General features: G+C 33.5%; 1 protein-coding gene across 1 annotated transcript in view; it reads right to left on the reverse strand.

Annotated features, from left to right (window-relative positions):
* Positions 1-23,458, reverse strand: part of PKHD1L1 (PKHD1 like 1) — a 149,408-nt gene that overhangs the window by 69,954 nt on the left and 55,996 nt on the right. The window contains exons 24-39 of the mRNA XM_069465599.1: positions 20,251-20,398; positions 18,185-18,339; positions 16,202-16,324; positions 14,746-14,851; positions 13,599-13,709; positions 12,399-12,563; positions 11,328-11,449; positions 9,804-9,936; positions 9,166-9,361; positions 7,445-7,587; positions 6,925-7,029; positions 6,075-6,263; positions 5,126-5,296; positions 4,345-4,571; positions 2,605-3,589; positions 235-483 (exon numbers count right to left, since the gene is read on the reverse strand). Of these exons, the coding sequence (XP_069321700.1) occupies positions 235-483; positions 2,605-3,589; positions 4,345-4,571; positions 5,126-5,296; positions 6,075-6,263; positions 6,925-7,029; positions 7,445-7,587; positions 9,166-9,361; positions 9,804-9,936; positions 11,328-11,449; positions 12,399-12,563; positions 13,599-13,709; positions 14,746-14,851; positions 16,202-16,324; positions 18,185-18,339; positions 20,251-20,398 (3,328 nt within the window). The remainder of the gene's footprint in view (positions 1-234; positions 484-2,604; positions 3,590-4,344; positions 4,572-5,125; positions 5,297-6,074; positions 6,264-6,924; positions 7,030-7,444; positions 7,588-9,165; positions 9,362-9,803; positions 9,937-11,327; positions 11,450-12,398; positions 12,564-13,598; positions 13,710-14,745; positions 14,852-16,201; positions 16,325-18,184; positions 18,340-20,250; positions 20,399-23,458) is intronic.

Consider the following 23,458-nt stretch of genomic DNA (forward strand, 5'->3'; position numbering starts at 1 on the left):
TTAAATAAATTATACAACACTAAAAGAAATATAAAGCATTATACTCTGAAATTTAATATTTTGAAATTATTATTGCTTTTGCATGTTTATTTGTTTAATGCATAAAGCTAAAAATATCTGCAATGTGTTATAAAAACTACAAATTTTATCAGTAGCTGAGGAGCATATTGTTTTCTAAATAAGTGTTTACTGAAACAATAAAATATTTGTAGGTTTCTGCATATTCATGACTACCTTGGCTTGGATGAATATTTTGAATATTAAGTGGATACTCAAATGCAACTGTGGATACAGCAGAGCCTTTTGTCTTATGATGCATCATAACAGGGTAAGTGCCACCAGCATGATCTCCAACCACGCACTGCAACACACTGTCATTAAGCATGGTTACATTACACTGGATGTTATTTATCATCACTGAAATTTCCAAGATCTCAATACCAAAGTTAGACCCAGTGATCTCAATTATAGTTCCTGGAGGACCTTAAAAAAAAAAAACCAAACAAGGTAAATATATCCAAATTTCAATACTTACACATGCATTTAAAGATATACTTCTTTACTTCTATAAATAAAAGAATATCCAAGTGTTTTAAAACTAATATAAACAATATGTTGTGTCATATAATACACTTTGACTATAATATACACTACAGTCAACTGTATATTAACAATAAGTGATTTATCTCAACATTTATTATTTTCCAGTCCTGTCCATTCTACTGAGTCGTAAGTTACTAAGTCAGGCTAGAAGAAAAGAGAGGAGAAAGGAGAGCAGACCTAGAGTTAGGAAACATGAATGTGGATGAGAGTATATTTTAAGGATGAGACTTACTAATTTTTATTTTTGGTACTTTCCTTCCTAACATTAGGAATTCTTTTAGGATAGACTGCATTTTTCTTAATTCAAATACTTTTTAATAGATATAACTTGGTAAATAAATTATGGAATGTAAATGAATGTAAGATAGTAAATACAGAAAAAAGGAACTAATTTAAAGACTTATAAGTGAATGTTGATGTTAATGCCTGGAATGAGTGTACATAGGACAAAGTATTTCAATGTCTATTCCCTTGTCTCCTTCTTTTGACAGATTGTGCATTGAGGGCATTAAACATACAAGATTTTTCATAGGTCATTCAAATGAATATCCATATATTTAAGTTTTAAATGAAAATTAATCAACATAATTTGTTACAAATGCAGAGTCCTCCAGTAGTAGTTTAATTTTCATTGAAGTACTAATAGTAAAAATTACCACATAATTGATCACAGTGAGGATTACTTAAATATAAATCATTATTTTAAAGACCACAAATACTAATGAGATAATTCATGTCAGGAATAGTTTTAAAATACAACCTAAAAAATGTTTTATAATTCTTAAAATTTTAATTGTGTTTGACATTTCACCTTTCTAATGGAACAATGTTGTTCTGTGGGACCTTTTGCCTATCTCTTTAGTAAATAAAACAGCTCGGTTCTCACTTGTCTACAAGTCTCTTATACCTTCAAACCTTGAAAGAGACATTCTAAGAGAGAGATGTGAAAAGATATGGAAATAAGGAACAGATGTCATTATTTGCAAAGATTACAAATATATGGGGAAAAGAATATGCCATTGCTAGTGTTAACATTTGTTTCTAAATGAGCAAACTTGATGTATTAAAGAAAATTTCAACAGCAAACTTCTTGAAGGCAGAGAATACATCTTACCCAAACGTGATACATTTCCGTGTGATGTAAACTAAAACAGACTTTTCTAAAAGGCTAACAATTTAATGAGTTCTTTATTAAATATACTATTCTAAGTTACATTATATGAATGAATTTCTTTAACTTTACAAGGTGGATACTTGAATGTATAATGAAATTCACGTTTAAAAAAACTTGTCCAAACTTTCGTAACTGGAGATTAAAAGAATCAAATTTTGAACCATTTGAGATCCATGCTGTAACCATTACACTACAGCTGCCTCTCCAGAATTCATTACGTGAACGATAAGCATTCCAATGACTTTAAGATGATCAGAAGCAGCATAGCATATTGACAAAGGACCAAGAAGACATTTCAATCCATTATTAGATTAGAAAAATGAGTCCTACTAATAATTAAGCACATCTTTTTTCATAACATTTTCTCCATTGAATGTGCCAATTACCTCTTAAAAAAAGAATTCTGGTGTGCTAATAAGTTAATAAGCAATTATAGCTTCATGGAAATAAAGTATTCTGAAAAACTCTCAATCTTAGTAAGATTACAACTTGTGAATTTTAACAAGTGTTTCTAGTGCCGTATCAACATCAATGACATAAGTGAATTACAAGTTTGGGTCCTCATTTGAAATTTACGTCAATTTAATGGAGATTTTGTTCCTAAATAGAAGTTGAAATTTGGCTAAAAATTTTATCCCATGAATGCATGAAAGATAATCATAAAATAGAGACGGCATGTAACTTGAATCCCATGTATTAATTGGGTGAGGTGGGATTGTCTAAAAATACATTTTGATAATTATTTACAAATGTTATTCCAATTCTATACTAATGAATATTACTGATAATATGATATCAAGATAATAAAAAGGAAGATATTGGAGTACCTTTGCTTGGAACAATTCCGCTGAGAAATGGAGTATCTTCCAGGGCATACGTAAATGGTAAAGGTGGATAAGCAATTGCATTAACAAAGATTTTAACACCGACCATTCCAGCCGTCCCTGCGGGAGTGTGGCAGTAGACCTCACTGGGGTTTACAGAAATAATTTGACAGGGGTCATCCCCAATAGTGACTGTGGTATTGCCTGGGTAGAAGCCGTTTCCTGTGATCACCAAAATAGTTCCACCACCGATGCTTCCAGAAGTTGGTGAGACAGATGCTACCGCAGGGCTGCTGACAGTCAGGTTTCCCAAAGCCAAGCCTTTAGTTCCCACGACAACACTAATAGAATGAAGCCCAGCTGGGAGAGGAGTCACAAGAACAGTGATGTTATTTTCATTAACATCTATTGCTCTGAACTGTTGATTTCCAATGAAAACAGCAATCTTCTCCAAGTCAGTCCCAAAACCTTCTCCTTCAATAAGAACTCTTTCAGATCCTTGGATAGAGTCTGGGAAGACTCTGGTTATATAAGGAGTGATGCTTTCTAAATATGAAAAGCTGCAGTTCCCCTGACACTGGGCAGGCACTCCATGTATCAGAAGATCTACAACCACACGACGTTGAGGAGCAGGGAATGTTTCACATTCAATGGCTGTATAATTCACTGATAGAACTTTACATGGGAAATGACCCATACGGACTTCTACACCTGCAGAAGAAACTGCAAATCCAGAGCCTTTTATGGTCACTCTTGTCATTCCTGTAGTTGATCCTGCATTTGGCAACACCATGTCAATGTTTGGCAAAAGTACAAATCGTCTGTGAAATTCATTGGACAGTATATTGATAGCAGTGCCAAGGTTGTAGACTGTCAGAGTGACAATTTCTCTGATACCAACATCCATTGAGTTTTGAGGGTCAATATGACACATAATAGAACTGTCATTACTTTCTTCTACAACACAGGGGTAGCCACCAATTGTAACCTAAAAGTAAAATGAATATGAAATAAAACAAGTCAATATATTACTCTAGTATACACTTAAATTTTATATTAGCAACAACTACAGATTTAGAAAGCTAATCATGTGCAAACTCTTTTAATTCATAAAATTAATTTTGGGGGCTGATTAAGGCATACCTTGGAATAGCCTTAAGACTAAATTATGATTGTACATTAACATTCATCACTACATTATTCATGATAGCCAAAAGGTGAAAACAATCCAATTGTCTATCAATTGAAGAATGGATAAATAAAATGTGCTCTTCCATATAATAGAATATTATTAGGTCATAAAAAGAAATGAAGTACTGATACATGATGCCACTTGGGTAAACTCTGAAAAAATTATACTACGTGAAAAAAAGATGGTTACAAATGATCACATATTATATAATTCTATTTATAAGAAATGTCCAGAATAGGCAATCTATAGAGACAGAAAGTAGATTAAAGAATGCCTTGGGCTGGGATGAAAGGAAGGGTTGGGTGTGATATCTAAGAGTTTGGGGGTTTATTTGGGGGGTGATGAAAATGTTCTAAAATTGACTTCAGTGATAGATGCACAACTCTGAATATACTAAAAGTTATTGAATTGTGTAGTTTAAATGGGTGAATTATATGCTTTGTGACTTATACCTCAATAAAGCTGGTAAAAATTAAGTTACAAGGTTATGATCAAATGTTTTTATTGGGAATGTAGAAATACAAAGGAGATCGAGATCATTATATTCTTACCTTATTAGCACACGTGAGATTACTGAAGCCATGTCCAGTAATTGTTATCAATTCATTTACTGTTCCAGTGGTTGGAGTAATGTTGCTTATAGATGGTGAAAAACAACTTGAAAGCTCAAATAGCAATCTTTTTGAATTTTGAACCCCGGTATTATTCAGGCCACACAGGGGTTCTGTTGCTAGGCAGCCTGCCACAGAGCTTCCCAAGTGCAAAATCTCAGGTCCTCCTTTAGACAAAAGAAATGTCTATAAGTCAGGAATAATACTCTAAAGGAAAATTGTTTTCAAACTGTGTTATTCTTTCTTTTGATGATTGTGCTTCAAATTCTGGTAAATATATATATTTTTAAATGACAAGAAGGTCCTAGGAAGTACAAAGGTATTAAAAACCTGGACAAAGATGGTACAATAAAGAGAGAAGAGTGAATATAAAATGTATTTATTTTTCAATTTGTCCAAGGTCAGATCCCATAGGGAAAAATAAAACAATAACATCACCTCACATTTTAATATATTTTCAGGCACATACAGAGTGTCAGAACTCTTTCACATTATATCTCATTTGAGGTACACAAGGATTCTGGGAGACTGGTAGGAAGACATTAACATAATCCTTATTTTATAGAATAAATTCTAGCCTCAGAGAAGCTCATGTCTATTCAAGGTCATGTGGCTAGGAGAGAGAAGCACAGTTAGACCTAGTCATCTGCCTCCTATCCAGAAAGATCACATAAACCTCAGATCACCTGTGTAACAGATTTTCCATCTTAAGCCATCTTACCCTGAGCATATGTGGCTTCAGTGCTACCCACAAACAGGTGCAGGGGAATGTGCCTGGATTCAGCTGGTAAAACATTAATGACTCCTTGGAGAAAAATGGAGTTAGCTTCATCAACATACCCGCTGCTATAATAATGGATTCCAGGTGAAGTAAATTGGTAAGAAAATGAACCTGCCATAAAATGAGATTGTACATAATAAATACAAGCAATTAATGCATCTTTGAAAAAGGGATGAGAAAATTTGAAATGATCATTTAAATTCATATGCAGATGACAGGTTTCTTATTTTTCATGCGTATGATATTTCAATAGGAAGTAGTAAGGAAATGATTCACTGGCTATAAAAAAGCTATCTTATATAATGAAATTACATTCCATGAAGACAAGATCCAGCATTAATTTTCTAGAAAACCATGGGAAGTCTGACATAATTCTCCAAAGTTTAAAGAAAACCTCAATGTGGAATGACAAATTAAAAAAACCCAACAGCTTAGTTTTTGTTTCTGAGCGAAAAGTTCAAACTGTTACATGTGCAGAACCAAACAGGAAATCTAAAGCACACACTTTACACTGAGCTGTCCTATAAGAACCACTCATTTTAAAGCTGATTCCAATCAACAGAAATTTATCACTTGCTACCAGATGGATTTGATTAAAACATATATTCTCATTGTATTTTGTTGTTTTAGTGTTTTTCGGTTAGTCAGTTATCACAGAATCAATAAAGATATTTCTAATATCAGAGCTCATTTTCATATGTGCAAAATAACTCGCTTACATTCATTAACAACATTTGTGCTACATCAATAAAATACCAACTAAATCACCTTACACATTTGTATACAGTATTTATGCAAAAGTACTATATGTTAAATCTAAACAAAATGTCATTTTATTATATCTAGGAAAAAGAGGCATGCTGCAAAATTCAACAAAGCAGAAACATACCTGACTTAGATTTCTGTCTTCCATTCGTAAATCCTTTGCCATCATAAATTACACTTCCAGGACTGGAGACAGAGAAAACTCTATATCCTATCCCCGTAAGAAACGGATGTGTTTGCCAGTGCCATGTCACTGTGTCTCCCACAGACAAGTTTAAGACTGAGGGTGACCAGGCATAACCTAATCCATGTACTGGGAGCAAGAATTGAGTCATATTTTAAAAGCAAAAAAGGAAAAGGAGTAAATTTCTTAGCAATTATCCTTGACAACATTGCATTTTTTTTGTACAGTCATTAGCGAAAACAACTGTTTAGTTAACACTGTAAAACTTTATTATGTACATAATTTAAACACTTAACAAAAATAAACAGAAAAAATGGCAACTAAGATAATGAGAAGATAAGGAAAAAAACAAGTCACACAACTCCAAAAGTGATGCTCAAGAGACAATTTGGAAAAAAAGTCTAAAACTCAATAAATAAGTTCAGAAATATTACATGGGATATTTTTAAAAGCTATACTCAACTCTTTAAGCATAAGAATTTTCTGAGGCATAGAGACATGCAAAAATAAATATAATTTCAGTTTGAAGATTCATTTGGAAACCTATGACTGATAAGAAACTATAGTAATTCATGAGGTTCTGTACTGCCACAAAACCAAATGGCAATTCCTGAAGTTGGAAATTGTAGTCTGATTCATCCCCTATGTCAAGCAGATACCACTGATAAATTATAAAGTACATAGCAATACTTATTCTCTGAATAATTTGAAATATAAAATACATAAAAATCAAATCAATTCCTAGGTAAAGTGCTTCCAGTATTCACAATATATAAATGTTGGTTGATACCTGAATCTTCCCCATTGTTGGTAATCCTGAATACATTCCCTGTTGGATGAAGAGTACACTTTATGACCTTTTCAGATGATGATATAACATTGCAAGGGAAGGACCCTAGAAAGAATAAATGGAAAACAAGAAAAAAAAAATTTTCTCAAATATTTTTTGTAGACTATAGACACCAAGTATAATTAATAAACAGCCAAGGCCCTTCAAAAGCTCTGCCTTATATAGTAGTATCGTTGGTACATTTTTTCTGATAGTAATCGTGTGTGAGTACTAATTGTCAGAACAGACTCCCCCCTTTTTTGGTGTTTGATACACATTAAATGCATAATAATTATTTATTGAAATCAAAAGCAGGTATCTCTTTATCACCGTAACCAAATACACTTAATCTTTTTTACACTAATAGAAAAATAAAGCTTCCTTGATAGAGAATATTTGTATATGAAATATTCAGCATCTATAGCATATCCTTTAAGCTGAGAAAAAGGGTAGCAGCCCTCCTGTGGGATGAAGCTTTTACCTAAGAGCACAGTATTCTCAGTTGGTATCGGGCTGAACCCAAATCCCATTACAGTGATTTCAGTTCCACCATACAAGGAGCCTCTCTGTGGAAACATGCTGGTCACTTCCAAAACATATTGTATTGAAGCATTTAACTTGTCTCTGAAAAAGAAAAATAGATAGATTTTTCAGTGGGCTTCCTACCAGTTCATATTGCTAAACTCTTGGGAGGATATGACTCCTTTAGAAAGAGGAAATAATTGAATATTTAATTATATATTAATTTTTTAATCTAGACAATCTGTTAATTATCATAACATCAATTTGGTCAGATAGTATATTTCATAATTTTTCCCAACCGTGAAAATTAGATTTCTGAAAAAAATATAATCACACAAGAATTTGAGACAGAAGATCTTGAAATATTATGGAAAAATTGGTTATGAGAACTAAGGTCACAAGAAATCATTTAATCTTTTAAAATATTTTTTGTTTTTGTTAGAAGTACACAAAATAACAATTTTGTGTAATTACTTTGAATTTATCGTTCCACATTTTTTTAGAAATTTGTCAGGATTTCCCTTCCCAGTATGTCAATGAGAGGGTTTTTAATTTATTTGGCTTTGTTACAATGTGTCTGCTAGGAGGCCATCAAAATGTAAATGCTTTTCTGACCTGACTCCCGTATCCCAGCTCCCTTCATAACTGCAAAGGGCAGAGAAACTCAAGTGAGTGGTTGTGTTAACTTTTATTTAACTTCCATCCATAACTGAGGTGGTATTTCTTGAACCACAACCTGTATTCAGGTGTGAATGGTGTCAGTTCTGCCCATTATATTGTCAAGCCACAGCACAGGCCAACAACTCTTCTAGAACCCATGTGAGATCCCTCCTGTGAATCTAAGAAGGGATGTGGTCCTGAGGTTTACATTTATTTGTTGCTCATCTTCCTTCACCTCCTCCAAGATTTTGCTGCAATCAGCTCTCCTTCCACTGTGACATCAGCTTTATTTGCCTTTTTTTAGTCCCTAAATTTCAGTTTCTTCCTTTTGTAAGTATTCTAAACCAATAACTTTCTCATACTGAAACTAAAATTTTACCAGTTAATAAACAGTTTCAGGGAAAAAAAACAGTAAATACTTACAAGACATAGAGTTGCAGAAGGATTCTATCTTCTCCTTCAGATAGCCAGTTCCTACCCATTTCATGGTTTAATTGTCACCTTTTCTGAGAATCCTTCCCTGTTTCTCAGGATAAGTTATCTCTCTTTATCATATACTTTTACAGAAACTTGTGCCTCTTATTCACAGTATTTATTACATTTATAATTAAGTAATTGATGTAATCCTCTGGTTCCATCTCTCCAACAAAATTGTGAGCACCATTAATGCAGGGGACATGACCATAAATCCAACCGGCAAAACTGTAAATACCTGTCCCCTAAAAACTGCTTGCGAAGTATTTTCTGAATGAATAAAAATCATGTGTCATATACAGCAGCTTAGTTGCACAGAGAATTTTACAACTTGATCTTGGTGTTATTGGTCTCAAAACTGACTGTCACTGCATTTTATGAGATATGCAGGGAATCTTTTGCAAAAGGAAAGGTAAAGATAGCAAATACAGAAAGGTAAGGAAAACAATTGACATACTTAGGTTAATGCCTGTTTCTTTTCCTAACCCCAATTCCATTAGCCCCCTGTGTTCCACAACTCCATCAAGTTTATGTTCATTATCATACCTTATTGTTGCAAAACCCCAGTTTCTGACTTCTACGTAGATAGCATGGTTTCCAGGAGACAACTTGGGCAAAAGGCATCTAATATCTGTGAAGTTCCAGTGAAGAATTTGGCAGGTTTTTCCTCCAACATACACCACCATATCTTGTGTGAGTTCATTTCCGAAGTTATAACCCTTAATTGTTAAATTAACTTCTTCTATTATTTTGAAAGAAAAAAAGTTTGCAGAAAGGTTCAACTTATCCAGTGTGAAATTTGCATATTAAATAAACCAATTCATAACTCGTCTTTCATCTTTCATTGGATTTAGGAACTTCTAACACTTTCAGAGACAAAAGGAAAAACAGTGAAAGAGTTGATGGTGGCCATGTCAAGATAAAGTTTATGTTCAATTGTTTATAAGAGAACAAAAGATAGCAAAGTACTTTTAGAAAAAAAAAACTACTTGTCTCCTCATTGCATATGTTCAAAGTGAAATAATAAATAGACTAGTCAATGGTAAAACACACAAACATACACAACTTATGACAGTTTTTACTTTAAGAAACAAAAGTTCAAGAGAAGCTATGTTTCAAAAGCCTTTCTAGAAGTGGTTTCTATATATATGTCTAATGATTGATCTTATTGAAGAATATCTTACCTAGTATTGTCCGTACTTTTGGACTAAAATCAGTTATAACTGGTGTCTGTAAACAATTATAACTAAAAGCATCCTTTGCTGTGGCTTGAAATCCATTGGTAATAACTGAAATATCAACTGTACTCTCAATTCTCTAAAATAAGAGGGAAAAATTAGAAAACAATAAATGTTAAGATACACAAATCCAATGGCTGAAAGCAGAATTATTCAAAATAAAGCCCTGAAGATGTTTTGTTTCAAAGTCATGAATCAGAATCAATTTTCAGATATTTAGAAAGTTGTGGTGTCAAACATAGGTTACATGTTTGAGTTCTCAAGATAAAGGTGTTGGATATAGTGGCTTTAAGGGTTTTATGTTCAATTTAAATGCATTTATATTATTAGATTTCTGAAGGCTCCACAATATAGTTGTGATGGTCTGAACAAGTGATTCTCTAATTGATAAAGCATAAGATACCTAAAAGTTTTTACCTTTTGCTCTTCAGATAGATTTAAATGCAATTATTATTGCTTTTCACTGATAAATCATGTTATTATACTTTTGCTGACCTAGTTCCAGTATCCATGACTAAGCACTTGGACCACCTAAGACAGATATTTGGTACTTTCTCTGATAGAGCACCTATGCATTTCCAAATTAGTACAGAAAAAACATCTTCCATCATCTAGTATTTATTTAATGTACACTCAATGTTTAACCAAATGACAATTTTATTCCTTTTTTTTAAATTTCCTATACACTGGTATTTGAATGACAATTTTTAAAAAGTAAGTTTTAATTGATGATAGCCCCTAGATTCTCATCTCCATCGTTCAATCCAACACACAAATTTCTTTTTCCTACAGATTGCAGCTACATAATACCCCTACTTATTCTCCTACCTTTTTTAAAAAAATGTCAGTGACTATATTTATCATCCTTTTGCACATAATAAGGAAATCAGAGTCTTGGTTTAAATTTAGAGATTATTTTGTAAAAATAAAGAACCATGATTGGTCCTAAGAAGTTTCATTGAGAACTTCACATTTTTTGTGAAACTTTAATACATCTAAAAAATATATTCCTTTTGCAAAACTAAAAATTTCTAGATTTGCTTCCCTGATGTTTTTAGACTATCAGTACTGAATTTTTTTTTTTCATTCTTTGATTTACCTGATAAACTCTCATTTACCCTAAAGCATTGACAGGACATCAACTATTCTGTGAAACTGTTTCTGACACTCTCTCCACTGTATTTTATCTTTACTTTGTATCCACCTCCATTAATTCAAATGGAATACATTGTTTAATATTGGTTTATATGTCTGTCTTCTTTCCTGATTTTAAGTATCTAGAATGTGAAGATAATATTTTGTCTTTGAATCTTAGCAGAAAGATATTGAAGAAATAATTTTTAAAGAGCATAACAGAAACTCGGCAGTTCCTAAGCAAATATATCACTTGTTAAACTCTCCACCGAGATGTTCCCTAATGCAGAAGATTTCAGACTTAGGGGAAGCAATGATGGAAATCAGAGGGCTTACTTTTGGTGTTCTGCAGGTTATCCTATTCCAATCCCCTTCAATCACATTGCAGATTTCATTTCCAACTAATACCGTGGAATTTTCATTAAAGCCAAATCCAGATAGAGTCAGTAGAGTACCACCTTTATAAAAAAGCAAACAAATAAACAAACAAAACCTCAGATAAACTATAACAAAAAGAAACTTCTGATCATTTGAGAACTGTCTAATCATCCAAGAGACGGACGGGCAAATAGATCAAAGATCAGACTGGAGACATGTACGATCACCATCACGCACCTGAGCCTGAGCTTTAAAGCCTGTAACTATGGAGGATTTAACAAAATAACACAGATTTGCAACCCGCATTTACTTTGGGGCATTGTTATAAGTGACTTCTATTTTCCACAGTGCCTTCTCCATCCTAAGAAAAGATAATGCTGTTTCTATTCACTCAACCATTCCATGGGTGGAAAAGGTGAGGGAATTAATACTCTCACCAAATTTCAAATTTTAATACTTCTAAGCAACAGGAAAACTAAGGGAAAAGAATGCAATAAAATAAAACAAAATAAATCACATTAAAAAGATCAAAACCAAAGTACAAAACCCAAAACTAAGCCTGAAAACAAGGAAAACAGCAAGGAAATGAAACAGGACAGAAAAAATGTGTTATTTTCTTTCCATCCTCCGTGTCAGCCTTTCTTTCCCCAATTTGTTCCCAGAACTTTTTCTGGGTCAAGTGGCTCCACTGAGACTGTGGTTACAAATGAAGCAGCTGGTAAGCAGAATAATAACTAATAAATCTTATCTTGACATAATTGATGAGCTTGTTATAGAAACATGTAATAATTGATGATATTAATTCAATAACCTAAGATGTAAGTATAAGCAGCACCCTGACTTGTGCTTCAGAAGAAACAAAAGAATTAGTCAGCCATTTAATCACTGTGCCTTCTCACAGGAGACCTTCCTTTGTTCTTTAGGAGGAAGCTTTGGGTTCCTCTCCCTTCACTCTGTACGAGAAACAACACAGCAAAGTAATGGAAATGTACGCAATTTTCTCTCTTGTTTGGAACTGTTCACTCTTACCTGCTAGGCTTCCAGAATCAGGCCAGGTACGTGAGATCTGACTCTGATAAACGAAGTGGAAGTTCTCAACCCCTACACTCTGTGCCAGTCCAACACCAGCTACAGACACAGCAACCAGAGCACGGCCAGCACTTCCATTCAGAATCTGGCACTTGATCTCATTTTCTTGTGATAAAAAAAGAAGAAAATAATAAAGCAAAAATTTTTGAGATAATATTACTGAAAATTTATGTTTGCACATATTAACATTGGCCTTCATTTTTAGAAACTGAGAACTATATCCAAGGAAATCTAATCATATGTTAATGGGTGTGAGAATTTTGGGAGGAAAAATTTATCTGATGCTATGCATCAGACACTCTGAGAAAACAGTTAAGTAAACCAATAATGAAGGCAAAGTACATGATTTGGTTCCGATGCTACCATGCCCCCAAAAGGCTACTGTCATAATTTTTTAAAATCCTACTTTATAAGCTCATTTATATTAATAATTCTAAAATTTTTGGTCCAATATATTTTGTCCAAATTAAGTAAAATACTAGATTTTATCAAGAAATATGATCAAAAACCAAATGAAAACGTTTTCTTCACTGTATTTAGAACAGTCTATGTGCACTGATAATACAGGTATGGTACTGACTGTTAGATCTCAAGAATGCTTTAAAGATCTAAATTGAAAACATTTGCTTATGTAATTCCAACTTATTTAAGAAAAATACCTAGGCTTAAGAAAGACAACTTTTAGAGAAATAGACTGTGTCCCTTGTTATTTCAAGAGGTAGCACATATAAATTATCTTTAACTTCGACATTAATGGAGAGAGGTTCCGATGGATTAGAGCTGCATGACTAATGTGGCATTGCCAAAACATGGGCAGAGGGGACCATGAAACGCTAGAATAGTACTTCATACATTTTGTGTGTCCCAGAGACGCACAAGGCAAGGAAGATTTCATGTAACCACTTTATGATGAAAAAACCCAAAAATCAACTGTTATGGGATAAAGACACTGTACAACAGTGAAATAATTAGTTTGTGGTCATAATCGAAGATTAAAAAGCTAAGGCATCCAGATGAGGTTGCTAATTTCATGACCCAATAAGGTACGCTACAGGATAATCGTAATTGTAACACTGTTCTTTGATTCTACTTTCTCTTAGAGAAGAACAATTAGACTTAATAATTTTAAAAAGCACCTACCATCCACAAAAAGAAGAGGGCAACTTACTGGTCCAACTGAGACTGATACAGCTGAACTAGGAGAAAATCCAGAACCTACTATGGTTAAAATCGTGCTTTCTTCATAGGACCCTGAAAATGATAAATTTAAATAAAAATATTAAAATAAAAATAGAGCCTGTCATTATGAAATCAAATATTTCTGAGAGAAAAATAAGCCTATCTTCTAAAAGATATATACAATAAGCCCATAGGTAAGTTAGGGGAGAAATACATTTATTTAACAACCGTATTTTTTTCCATTGAATGACTCTACATTGCTTCATATTTTGTATCTCTGTGTTGACAGAGATTAGTGAAAAGAATAATCTGACTTAAAGTATGGAATGAGGTCAGGAAAAAAGTATTCTTATGACAAAGACGTTAAGCAGACATTAAGATTTTAATGCTTTTTGGAGGTGGAAGACTGATTTAAAATTAGCTGATGAATTTTCCTACTATTCACCAAGACTATATATGTGATTATAGTACCTGAACTTACTGTTCTGATTGAAAAATAAGGCATCTTTACAATCCCTATTCCTTCTGCTTATTTCAATTCTTGGACACTCAGATATAAAGCATAGTCACTTTTTTTTAAAGCAATAACATACTATGAAAGAAATGGTATAATGTGCTCCCTAGCCTGAGTTCTTGGCAATAATTTTTCTATGTCTTATTGTCAAATCTAGAACCCAATCATTTTCTTTTATTAAGCAGCATGTGTCTCGTGACTAGGCTTTTAATACTAATTCTCCTATACGAAGTGGTCTCATGTATTGAAAGAGTCCACTTAATACGCTAGTTAGTAGAGTAGAACAAAAATGCCTCAATGTCACAGTGAAATTTTAGAAACTAATTCTAACTGGTAAAACTGGAGCAATAAAGGATTAATGAGTCCTCTGCTTCAAAGGCAATATTTCAGCTTCAAAAGCAATATTTTTTGAAAAATAATTAGTGCTCTTTCCATACCTTTCTGATCAGTTAGATTTTTTTCCACCCTGTCAAACTGTCTCCTTGCCTTAGCTGGTGACACTAGTATAAATATAGTTTTAAAAACCTTTATCAGAGTTTACATTTTGCTAGCTGTCTTCTACCCCATAGGATAAGTTAGAAAGCAGGAGGTTACCTTGAGAAGGGTTTGTGGCCAAGACTAAGGGAGTAATCGTGGAATCCCATGTAAACGCACAGTCACCTGAACATTTAGCTGGAATTTCATTGATATAGACTTCAACCTTCAAATAAACAAACACAGAGCTACTGTGCAGGGGTAAAGGGACAGCACGGTTCAGTTGAATATGCATAGGATTTAGAAAAAGTGATAACATTTTATTGGTTTGCTTGTTTATAAAAATTAGTCCACTTATATTTTTTCCTCTATGACATTTCTTTCATTTAGTCATCTAGCAAAGGTGCACTATGTTTCAGGCACCACTGTAAATGTTAGGAATATAGGAATACAACATTAAACAAAACAGATGACAGCCCTGCTGTCACCCAATTTATATTCTAGTAGGGCTGGGATAGAGAGTTGCATAAAACTATAAGTTAAAAATAATATCCTGATCCTGAAATAAAAAAAATAAAAAAATTAAAAAATTAAAAAAATAATAATCTGTTGAATAAAGTCAGAATAAGCTTAGCTTGAGGGTGTGTTTCGGTAGTGACTAGAAAGGAACGGATAGGGGTTTTGAACTGTTGACAATTCTTGATTTGGGTGCTAGTCGCACCAATGTGTTTGGTTTAATATCCACCAAGTGATTCACTTACAATATGTGCATTTTCTGTATGCATATTATGCATCAACCAAAGTGTTAAGAAATTATCGAAAGAGCTATTGTAAGAAAAATCTAGAAATATAGGTTCCATTTTTTGCTCTGTCATTTAATGTGTCTCTAAACTACAACAAAAATTAAATTGTTTGAAATTTTTAAAAAATCATAAATTAATAACAATATTTCCCATTCAAGCTTAACATTTTGGAACGTGTACCTAATGTCTTTGGTTCAGTACTTGTACTTTTTTTTCCTCTTATGCTAAAGTTTTGGTCTTTTTTGTTTTATGCTACAATACAGCTATGTTATTTTTCAATTGATAATGCCAACATTGTTACTACCAATAAGATTATTCAATGCTATGTCAGTTTGGAGACTTATTTTGTTCTTGGAATAGAGATGTCGAGTAAAAATGTGTTTTAAAGTTAAAAAAAAGTAGTAAATGCATATCGTGCCTGGAGTTGATTAATGCTACGAAGAAAAATAAAGGTTGCTCTTGGGAAAGTCATCTAAATTCTTTACACTTTAATTTTGTCATCATTAAAAGAGTTACTATAAAGATTAAATGAAAGAATATTTTCAAATTCAGGCAGCAGTAGAGATTAAAAATCTATTTTATTATAAAGGAAGGTATTTTCCTCCAAACTCATAAAATAATATTATTGTGTTGATCAACTGTTAACACAAATATTCACATTAAAATAGAGAAGTCAACTCTTCTGTTTTACCAGGACTTTCGCATATTGCAAACTATTAATAGTTATACATTTACAGTTATATTAAACATCATAAGAAAAGTTTCAAAAATACCTGTGGATGTTTACTGGGTGTACGTAGTAGGTCTCCAAGTATGTGTTGTCTGAATAAGCCACCTTCCTTTATCTTTGTAACTGTCATATTAGCCTTTTGTCCAATAATGTTGGAATCATTAATCTATTTTCATACAAAATCATTTTATTAGAAAGGCATGATAGTAAGACCACACTAGTTTTTATTTTGAAATTTAAGCATGGTAAAAAATGAAATAAAACCCAAAGGATGTAAAAGAAATTTCAAAATCATTTTAGTTACTTTTTTTAAGAGGAGCCTCTTCAAAAATGAACATAATCTATTCAAGAAAAAACTACTAAGGCCGCTGCATTATCATACATTGCATGAATTGCAACTTGAGTTAAATGATTAAAATTAACTTGAACTTTTAGGATTAAAAAAATAAGTCTAAAGAAAATGAATTACTAACTTTGATTTTCTCAAAATATTCTATGCTTCTTCTGAATATTATCAATTTGATAAATTATTAATGAAAAGTTGAAAAATTGTTCTATTCCACCTGACAGTTAACTTTCCCCTTTAACATTCTGCATCTTTAACTACTCTGGTTTTCAATCCACATTCCTGGATTTACATTTTTCTTTCAAAGACAAGAATGAAACCAAATCAAATCAAATCAATATGTACTTTTTGGTCCTTACAAAATCCAAGATGGCAGCCTTCTGATGTATTCAGGGACTAGCAAAGAGATTGGGGTCTTCATTCTGGGCCATGTGTGAGCCAAGATGGTGCGGAACAGAAATAATGAATAAGTGGAAGAGACTGGTTAGAAAAGAGAGAAGAGAGTAGATGCATAGACACAAGCAGAAATACCAAGAGGGAGGCCAGTCACTAGAGCTGTCTCAGTTGTGGAATTTTCTAATTCCAGTTCCAGGCCATGTGTTTTCCTAAAATAACCCCCACATCTTTATGACTGTTAATAGCTGCACATTCATATAGACTTGTGTTCTATGTTTACATACTTTTTTGTGTGTCCCCTACTTCCCTATCTCCTCCTTCGTCCCCCCTCCCAAATGGTTTCATACATAGAGTTCTGCATTTTTTTCCACCTTGTGTCACGGATTTTTCCCAGATGAATATATGTGGGTCTACTATGGCTGCGTAGTATTCATGTGAAAGTTATGTCACTTAAACAATCATTCTCCTAGGACTCTAGGATTTAACTATTACAAATAATGCTGCAGTGACTACCTTTGTGCCTATGCCATTTCACATTTGTATCATCATTTCAGTGGCACAGAGTTACATAAATGATATTGCTGAATCATAAGGTACCTATATTTAGATGATACTAAATTGTCTTCCCAAAAGGTTGTCCTAATTTGCATTCTCACCAACATTGCATAGAAAAGACTGTTTCCTCACACTTCCATCCTCACTAGAAAGCATCATCTTTTTGACATTTGACACTCCAAGTCCCCAGTCCCTTCTAGACTCCTCTCCTTCACATACTCTGGGCCCAAAGCCTCTCCCCATCCCCTTCCACACTTTAAGCAAAGGTGATTGGATGAGCACTTAAGCTGTTACTTGCTTCTGAACTTGAAAAGGTCATCTTTATAACCATAAAAGTGTTCAAGGCCGCAGGATATAGCTCTAGTGGTAGAATTATAGACAGTGAGGCTGATTCTTCTTGCCTTTCCTTAAAGTACACGTGGACTGAGTTCTTAGACTGGCTCTGCCTGTGCTCCTACTGCCCTTGCCAAGGGTCTTCCAACACAGATTCCCAGACTTTTCCCATAGGGGACAGGGAATAAAGTAGCAATAGCTATTCTCCAGGAAAGAGAGTATCTGGTCAACTTAATTTAGGACAATCTTCTCCTCAATTTCCTTTTTAAAGTTTTTAGTCTATACTTCGCATTTTTAAAATATACACAGTCCCTAATTTTTTTGTTTTGGAAAGAGGCAGGGTGCAAATAAGAAAACAACATAGAAGGAAAGAGAAGCCAAGCCAAATGAGAGAACCTGTAGAAGATTCTGCTTTCCACATGTGCTTCTCCATTGGATGTTCCACGAGTATCCAGCACAGGTTCCCTCTCGCGTAACCGAGACCCTTCCCATTTCTTCCAGGCTCTGGAGAGCGAACTGGAGATCTGCAGCCGGCACCGCAGCAGGTTGGCCTGCACTCGCAGAGGGTGGCAAACGGCAGGAGTCAAAACTCACAAACCAGCTTCATCTCTAAAGTACCTGAAATGCGTACAACGCATTATCGCTTATAAACCACGTTCCCCTCTAATATAGTAAAAATGAAATTTGCATCCTACTTATACCAAGAATTCATATATTTCCTGGAAACTAAATACGTACAATTTTATCTATCAACTTAAAAATAATAATGATAAAAATGTTTAAAATTTTTAAAAATTAAGAGTAATGTACCTCAAACTGTGGGTGTTGGCACAAATATTCTTATTTTTAATATCAATTCACCAATATCAAATATCAATTTGTATTTTAATATCAACTTATTTTAATATTAAAAATACATACTTTTTAATATCAAAGAATGTATTAAAAGAGTATAAAAATACTGTTAATTATAATTACTCTTTCAATAACTAATGCTCAATTCATTTTAACATTAAAAATAAAATACTTTTACTACCAAAGAGTATATTACAAAAGTATTAAAATGATTTTTTTTTTTTTTGAGGCAGAGTCCTGCTCTGTCACCCTGGCTAGAGTGAGTGCCGTGGTGTCAGCCTAGCTCACAGCAACCTCAAACTCCTGGGCTCAAGCAATCCTCCTGCCTCAGCCTCCTGAGTAGCTGGGACTACAGGCATGCGCCACCATGCCTGGCTAATTTTTTTCTACATATATAATTTTAGCTGTACAGATCATTTTTTTTCTATTTTTAGTAGAGACGGGGTCTCGCTCTTGCTCAGGCTGGTCTCAAACTCCTGAGCTCAAACAATCCGCCCACCTCGGCCTCCCAAGTGCTAGGATTACAGGAGTGAGCCATCGCTCCTGGTCTAAAATGATCTTTTAACATAAAGCATTTAACATAAAAATATTTTTATTTTAAAATCAATTTTAATATAATTAAATTAATTAACTTAATTTCAATTAATATACCTTTGAAAATATTGATAACCTATAAGTCACAGATATGAAAGAAAAACAATTGTTTCAGAATGTAACCTGGTATATCTGGTGAGGCAGTGAAGAAAACATGAAAATGTCATTTGTTCTGAATAATTTTAGCTTTACATTATTGACATAGTCTCAATTATATAAATTACATAGAGAAATACTACTAGAAAGAAGCACACAAAAATGTTTATTATGGTTGTCTAGACCAGCACTGTCCAACTGATAAATAATATGAACCATATATATAATTTTACATTTTCTAGTAGCTATAGTTTAAAAATAAAAAAAGAACAGGTAAAATATGTTAATAATAAATTTTGTGTGATTCCATATATTCAAATGTTATATTTCAACATGTGGCACTAGTCACATTTCAAGTGCTCGGTAGCCTTGTGTGCCTCATGGCCTCCACGTTAGATAGCACAGGGTTAGATAATTTGATTTTAGATGTCTTAAAAAATCACATTCCAACTCTCGATTTTGATATTTGAATGTTATCATTACTGTTTCTACCACAGTAATGAATGATTATTTTTTAAAAAGTATATACTATAGAAAGGTATGACTTATGAAAGTCATGATTTCAATACCTTTGAAAAATGACTATTAAAAACTTGTTATATATTTTTTGAAGACTTTTTCTTAGATTATTGTTAAATAAAAACAAGTATTACTAATAATGTTAGCTTTGGATGAGTGAGTCATTTTCCAATCTATTAAAAAAAGAATTGAAACAACAACATTGTGGTTGGCTATTAACTGCCCATTATTGGTATATATTAATATACATGCACCTGTGTGACTAGATATTTGAATGTAAAAATAACAATAAGTAGTAATTCTCAAGTGAAATAACATTTAACATTTTATAACATTATACATATGTATGTGAGTGTGTGTGTATATACACACCAATGTTTTAAACTTTTTTCATATACCTTTGAGATTATGTCCATAAGCTTGAATGTCAAAGCTGCCACTTAGAGGTGGAGATGCTGCTTGAATTCTTTGAATACGAATTTTTGACTCCCCTGGCCAATTATTTCCTCTGTAAACAGACTCATTCTCAGTCTCGTGTGTGATTATCTAATTTCCAAAATAAATATTGATAAAATGATTAAACTTAACAATGGCTAGCATGACTTTTATTTCACCATGGTATAATCTGTGACATGACATAAATGAGCCTCATGTATTCAGGATTCTTCAGAACATTAAAGAGAGTCACATAAATCAACACAAGCCATACCTACATAGCCGCAATAATGAGGCCAAAGTCAACTCAGTCATCTGTGCAGCGATCAGCTGCAACTGGAGTAATACCTCATTAATTCAGAATGCACCCTCCATCACTCTAGGAACAAATATTTATTGAGCAGGCACTCTGTTCAAGGTACAGTGCTAATCACTATAGAGAGCATCAGATGTGGTCTTGGCTATCAAAAAACTAAAAAGTTTTTAAGGAAAATGCTATATATGGAGACTTGAAAACTTAAGCAACAATTTAAGAAAGCGTATGGTCAATACAATGATCTAAACTCGAAAAACGTACCTGTTTAATGTTTTTTTAATTTATTTATTTTTTATTTCAGAATATTTTAATATCCAGTGCCAACAAATTGACCAAAGAAAGCAATGCATGCTATAGAAATTCACAGACTATAACTCTAATAGTGAAAATTATATTCTTCTGCTTCTGATCCCTCATAGTTATCTGTTAATCTTGTAGAATTTAAAATGATAAGCCTTCTAGCCCACAGAAATGAGCAAATACAAGTGCCAACAGACATATGCAAGAATGAACTGTAGTCCCAGCTACTCAGGAGGCTGAGGCAGTAGGATCGCTTAAGCCCAGGAGTTTGAGGTTGCTGTGAGCTAGGCTGAAGCCACGGCACTCACTCTAGCCCGGGCAACAGAGTGAGACTCTGTCTCAAAAAAAAAAAAAAAAAAAAAAAAAAAAAGAATGAATAGTAACTTTATTCATAATAGCCCTGAATTGGAAATAATGAAAAATCTGTCAACAGAATGAATAAATTATGGTGTATGCATATCACAGAAAACTGTACAGCAATGAAAAAGAGCAGACTACAGCACATGCAGTATGAATCTCACAATGTTGAATAAAAGAAGCTAGATACAAAAAAGTGCATATTGTATAATTCCATTGATATAAAGTTTAAGAACAGGCAAAAGTAATTAATGGTGGTAAAAGTCAAAATATCAGTTATCTAGGGGTGAGGAGTGAATAGTGTGATGATAAGGAGGAGACATGAGGAAGGCTCTTGGGGAGCTAAAGATTTCCTTTATCTTGATCTGGGTAGTGATTACATGAACGTCTTTACTATGCAAAAATTCATTGAGCTCAGTAAGGCTGGAGGATACAAAATCAACACTCAAAAACCAATCACATTTCAACATACAAATAATGAGCATGCAGCACAAGATTAAAAACACAAGATCATGTACAACTACTTCAAAGAAAATAAAATATTTATGTATAACTCTAACAAAACATGAGCCAGATCTGACCTGAAAATTGCAAAATGCCAATAAAAGTAATCAAAGAAGACCTAACTATGCTGATAAAAGAAAGCACAACAAGACAAATAAATGGAGAGACATATTGTGTGCATGGACTGGAAAATTCAATATAATAATGATGTCAATTCTCTCTAAAACAATCTATAGCTTTAATGCAATTCTTCTCAAAATACCAGCGAGGTTTATGTAGACATAAACAAGCTTATTCTAAAATTTACATAGAAAGACACAGGACTTAGAATAGCTAAAACAGTTTTATACAAGAAAGCTAAAGTGAGAGGAATCGCCCAAGCCAATGGTAAGATATATTGTACAGCTACAGTAGTCAAGAGAGTGTGGTACCGGTGGAAGGACTACACATGGAGCAATGGGCCAGAATAGGGGGCCCAGAAATATACCCACACAAATATGTCCAACTGATTTTTGACAAAGGTGAGTAGGTAAGTAAACGGAGGAAAGATAGGCTTTCCAATAAATTGTCCTGGAACAATTGGAGCTGTAAGCAAACAAATGAACTTCGATCTAAAACCACACCTTACATAAAAATTGACTCAAAATGGATCATGGCCTTAAATGTAAAATGTAAATCTATCAGATTTTTAGAAAAAAAATCGAAAAATTCTCAGGACTGAGGGCTGAGTTCTTAGACTTGAAACCAAAAGTACCATTCATAAAAGAAACAAATTGATAAATTGGGTCTCATCAAAATTAAAAATTTTTGCTCTATGAAAGGCCTGACAAAAATAATGAAAAGGCAAAGCACAGTCTGGGAGGAAATACTTGCTAACTACATATGTGACATAAGACTCATACCTAGACATTTCACAGAAAAAGATATATGGGTGGCAAATTAGCCCAATGAAAAGATGTTCAACATTATTAGCCATTAGGGAATGCCAATTAAAATGAAAATAACCTATCACTACACACCCAGTCAGAGGGGCTAAAATTAAAAATAGGGATATCACCAAATGCGAGCAAGATTGTGCAGAAACTGGATCACTCTTACATTCCTGGTGGGAATGTAAAATGGTGCAACACTTTGGAAAATATGGAGGTTCTTTAAAAACTATACAGGTATTTACCATATGATCCCATAATTGCACTGTTTGGGCATTTAACCAGAAATAATGAAATTTTACACTACACGAAAACCTATAGATGAATATCAGAGCAGCTTTATTCATAACAGCCAAAACCAAGAAACCACTCAAATGTCCTTCGATGGATAAGTGGTTAAAATAAACTGTGGTACATCCACAACACTGAACACTACTCAGCCATCAAAATGAAACTCTCGCTGCATACAACAACTTGGATGGGTCTGAAGGAAATCATGCTGAGTGAAAAGAGACAATCTCAAAAGGCTACATACTGGTATGAGTATATAAAGTCTGATTCCATTTATATAACATTGTTGACATTACAAAATCATAGAGAGAGAATAGATTAGTGGTTACTATATATAAAGGTGTTTGGGAAGAAGGGAATGAAGGAGATGGTTGTGGTGGCTGTAGATATAAAGGGGTAGCACAAGAGATGCTTGTGATGGAACTGTTCTGGTCGTGATCAGATGAATCTACGTATGTGATAAAATTATATAAG

Source organism: Eulemur rufifrons, chromosome 3 (genome assembly GCF_041146395.1).
Source record: "Eulemur rufifrons isolate Redbay chromosome 3, OSU_ERuf_1, whole genome shotgun sequence".
Taxonomy (NCBI): domain Eukaryota; kingdom Metazoa; phylum Chordata; class Mammalia; order Primates; family Lemuridae; genus Eulemur; species Eulemur rufifrons.